The 4,214-nt window shown below is 55.4% G+C and overlaps 1 protein-coding gene across 1 annotated transcript; it reads right to left on the bottom strand.

The window, feature by feature from the left end:
* Positions 1-1,511: 1,511 nt before the first annotated feature.
* GUITHDRAFT_148345 (hypothetical protein) lies at positions 1,512-2,611 on the bottom strand (the record flags this gene model as incomplete). The annotated part of the gene is made up of 2 exons (XM_005819749.1): positions 1,512-1,855; positions 2,164-2,611. 2 exons carry the CDS (start codon positions 2,609-2,611, stop codon positions 1,512-1,514), a joined length of 792 nt encoding a protein of 263 aa, XP_005819806.1.
* Between the last annotated feature and the right edge of the window lie 1,603 nt (positions 2,612-4,214).

The following is a 4,214-nucleotide window of genomic DNA, read 5'->3' as shown; positions in this document are numbered from 1 at the left end:
AGCTTTCTTCCACTTCCCCCCAGTCCTCCTCCTCTCTCCATGTCATGGTACAAGCTCTCCTCGTACTCAGACAGGTCCCGCAGCTTCGCCTCTGCTCCCTCCAGCTCCCCCTGCCCGACCCGCAGCTCCCGGCTCTTCTCCTCCAGCACAGCATACATCTTCATCCACTCCTGGTACCGCTCGACGTCCTGGAAGTCCATCCAGCCATCGGACAGGAACAGCCTCGTCCTCCGAAGGCTCTGCGGGATGTTCTCCTTCACTGCCTCCCTCCTCAACGCCATCCGGTACTTCCGCTCCTCCACGCACCGCAACGCCACCGCCACGAGCAGTCGCGAGGAGGTCGAGGAGGTCGACCATGCGCGAGAGGCGGCAAGGCGCAGGAGGCACGCGTGAAGAAGGGAAGCATAAGTAGCACCAGCATCAGCTGTGGAGCTTGCTGCATGCTGCCGGGTTCGATCAGGCTGCTCTTGCTGCAGCACTGCTTTCTCCTCCCCAACTTCTGGCGACGCATCCTGCTCCTGCTCCTGCTCCTGCTCCTGCTCCTGCTCCTGCTCCTGGTGGTGCTGCTTGTGATCCTGTTCCTTATGCTCCTCCTGCACCTGCTCCTGCTTCCATTCCTGATGCTGGTCCCGCTCTTCTCTCTGCTGCTGCTGGGCTTCTTGATGCTTCTGCCCCCTCCCCTGATTCTGCTTTACTTTCTCCTCCCCTCTTCCTTCCCCTCTCCCTCTCCCTCTCCCTCCTCTTTGTGCAGCCGTATGCCCCTCCTCTCGTCCTCGTCCTCGACCTGCATGCCGCCTACATGCTCGTTGCCGGATCAAACATCGATGCTGCCATTCCGCTCCTCATTGTCCTTTCTCTTACGAGGATTCTTCAATGATCTTCGCTGCCCTGCAACTTGTATCCTCGTCCTCCCAGCAAGAGGCTTGTCCCACTGCTACCTCGCTGCTCCTTGTCCTGATCCTTGCTCCTCGTCCCGTCGTGCACGGCTCCTCCTCCTTATCATCAGGAAAGCATTTTTAACCAGCCCCGCCCCGGGCCCCGGCAACTCAGTGCAGCGACTCCGGTGACTCAGTTTACTCAAAGTTAAGTTAAAAATCAGTACGAGGCCAGTACGGTAGTCTCCCTCCTTCGCTGAGAGCGGCCACGGCATGGCGCGGGGGTCGAGTCTGGTCCTGCGTGCCAGCTCAGGTATCACTGATAGGATGAGGGTTGGTTCGCACTATCATCGGATCACGGTAGTTAACCCACTCTGAATGCGAGTCAGCAGCAAGACAGACGGCCGTCGCACTCAGTGCTGATCCGGGGCCTCGCTCGCGGCCCGCAGTCACACTATCGTACGTGGGGACAAGACGTAGATGGCACTGGCACAAAACCCAACACTTGAGAGTCAAGTGATATATCGAAGTTCATAACAAGTTACAGCCACAAACCCTGAACACCTTCTCCTTTACTGAATGTCACAGGTCAGACTTCAACACGGCCCTGCCTTCTCTTCTTCTCGTCCTCCCCTCCTACACCATCTCGCAGTAGGCCGAGCAGCTCTCGTCCATCCTCAGCATGTACCCTGCCTTGCAGTCCCAAGCACAGGCGTTCTGATCGTACGGATACCCTGACCCCACGTACACCGTCTCCCCCGCCATCTTGTTCGTACACTCCCCGCACTCCCCGTCCCTCGTGCTGTTGCAGGCCTGCCGGTACTGCCCCACGTCGCAGGGGCTGGTGGAGCAGGCGGAGCAGTTTGCCGTGCCCGGGGCAGACTTGAAGGAGGCTGGGGGACAAGGCTGGCAGGTGTAGAGCCCGAGAGAGAGCTGAGGGAAGAAGCCAGCAGGGCACGAGCAGAGCAGAGGGTCTCCGGCTTGGCTGCACGTCAAGCAGGGGCTGGTGTTGTCAGAGCAGTTCTGGAGGCCGGTATCATACTGTACAGAGGCAGGCCAGGAGGGATGCACGCAGAGGCTGGCGTTGTTGTAGCGGATGTCGATGGATGCACTTGCAGGGATAGAGGCGAAGGCGGCAGCATCGATGCAGTAGATGTTGTTGTTGGAGAGATAAAGCTGTTGCAGGCTTGTAAGTCCGACAAAGTTGCTAGCAGAGACAACGGTGAGCTTATTGTTTTTAGGACGAGTTGCTGCAGGCTTGTCAGGCCGCTGATACTCCTAGGTAGACTTGTCAGCTGGTTTCCGCTTAGATCGAGACGTGTCAGATTTGTGAGCTTATCGAAGAAGCCATCTGGTATGCTCGTCAAATAATTGTTGTTCAGGTAGAGATACGTCAAGCTGGTCAGTTCGCTGATACTTGTAGGTATGCTTGTCAGCTGGTTTGTGCCCATATAGAGCTGTGTCATGCTGGTAAGGTCTGAGGCTGTCAAAGCTCCGTCTGCGATGCTGCTGAATCCAAAGTCTTCGAGATCAAGTACTGTACAACCAGTCCCGCAGTCTCCTCCTACCGTCTTGTTAAGAACTTGTCCGCTGACGACCTGGAAGGTGCAGACACCACAAGTTCTCTGAGCTTGCACGGGCTGATGTAGCAGCATCAGCATGACCAGTAGCATCGCCAACCATGCTCCTGCTCCTGCTCCTGCTCCTGCTTTCTCTGCCATGAATCGTCGCGGCATATTGAAGTGCAACTTCCGAAAAGTGATTTTATAAGTGAGCTCTATGACAGCTTGCCTCAGAATTTTGTATAGGAGATCAAAGAGGACAGCAAAATCCTTCATACATATTGTTATCTGTCTCAACTGCTGCCCAACATGACTCTTAAAAAAAAGAAACAGAGCCAAACCATGCGGTACCAACGACCAGAAAGGGAGGACGCGATATCCGTTACGGATTGTAACGGATTTGTCAAGGCAAGGAAATGCAGCAACCGAGTCTGTTGCGGCGACTGATCTTACGGTAGCGCATGCAGCAGAAGCACTAAGCCTCCTCCTCCTCCTCCACACACATCTTGCGACGCATGCTGTGTGCTGCTCCTGCTCCTGCCCTTGCCAGCTTCCATTCCTGCCCCTCCCCTCCCCAACCCTGCTCACTGCTCCTGCCTTCATTCCTGCTGCTGCCTTGACCTGCATTCCGTATTGCGTAATTGATAGCATTGACTTTTGTTGTTATCTCATGCCTCTTCCTCGCTCCTCTCATACCCGCTCACTGCAGCGCTTGTCCATCCTCAGCCTGTACCCTGCCTTGCAGTCCCAAGGAAAGAAGTCACGGTCGTACGGATACCGTGATCCCAGGTAAACCGTCTCTCCCGCCATCTTGTTGCGCTGGTGATGTCAATGTATACACTTGGAGGCAGAGAGTGGAAGAGATAGACAGATGGTATGGGCAGAGGACGACAAAACAAGGGAGGAGCTCGAGGCGAGCAGACAGCTTCATCGATGAACAAATTTTAAGTTGTGATTGAATGAAGACCTCTTCACTCCCTCCCTCTTCCCCCCCTCCCCAACCTCCCTCTCATCTCTGCTAGCTCTCTTGCCATGTCCAGGTCCTGGCATCACGTGCATGCTCGAAGAATATCATCTTCTTGGTGTATTCACAATCTTGAGGTACTTCATGCTCTTAGACATTCTTAGCTCTTTTCGATTCATCCTTTGCTTTCTTTGATCCTGATAGCTTTCACTTGATGTGGTGTGGTGTGGTGTGGTGTGGTGTGGTGTGATGTGATGTGATGTGATGTGATGTGATGTGATGTGATGTGATGTGATGTGATGTGATGTTACAAAGTATGGTTGAACACGGCATGATCGGATCTGACCATTTCCCACCGTCTCCCTGCCTGACTTCCCACGATCTTGACTGGTCACAAGAAGCTGTCCTCTCCTCGCACGGGAGAGCTGGTGACGTTCTTGGACCCGCAGTTGACGCACATGTGGCAGAACTGCCCTGTCCCCTGAGGGCATCCGTTCACTCAGAGGAGCGGGGGAGAGGAGAGGGGAAAGAGGAGAGGGGGAGAGAAGCGGGAGAGAGGACAGGGGGAGAGGAGCGGGAGAGAGGACAGGGGGAGAGGAGCGGGGGAGAGGAGAGGGGAAAGAGGAGCGGGGAGAGTGTTCACCTTGTAAGGTACTGTAACGATGAGCCCAATAGTGCTGAAGATAATTGAAGTCACATTGATCCATCCTCTCCCTCCTCGTCCTCCCCTCGTCCTCGTCCTCGTCCTCGTCCTCGTCCTCGTCCTCCCCTCGTCCTCGTCCTCGTCCTCGTCCTCGTCCTCGTCCTCGTCCC

Source organism: Guillardia theta (assembly GCF_000315625.1).
Source record: "Guillardia theta CCMP2712 unplaced genomic scaffold GUITHscaffold_207, whole genome shotgun sequence".
NCBI classification, from domain to species: domain Eukaryota; class Cryptophyceae; order Pyrenomonadales; family Geminigeraceae; genus Guillardia; species Guillardia theta.
The sequence above is the reverse complement of the archived record's forward strand: the minus strand, read 5'-3'. Positions and strand labels throughout refer to the sequence as shown.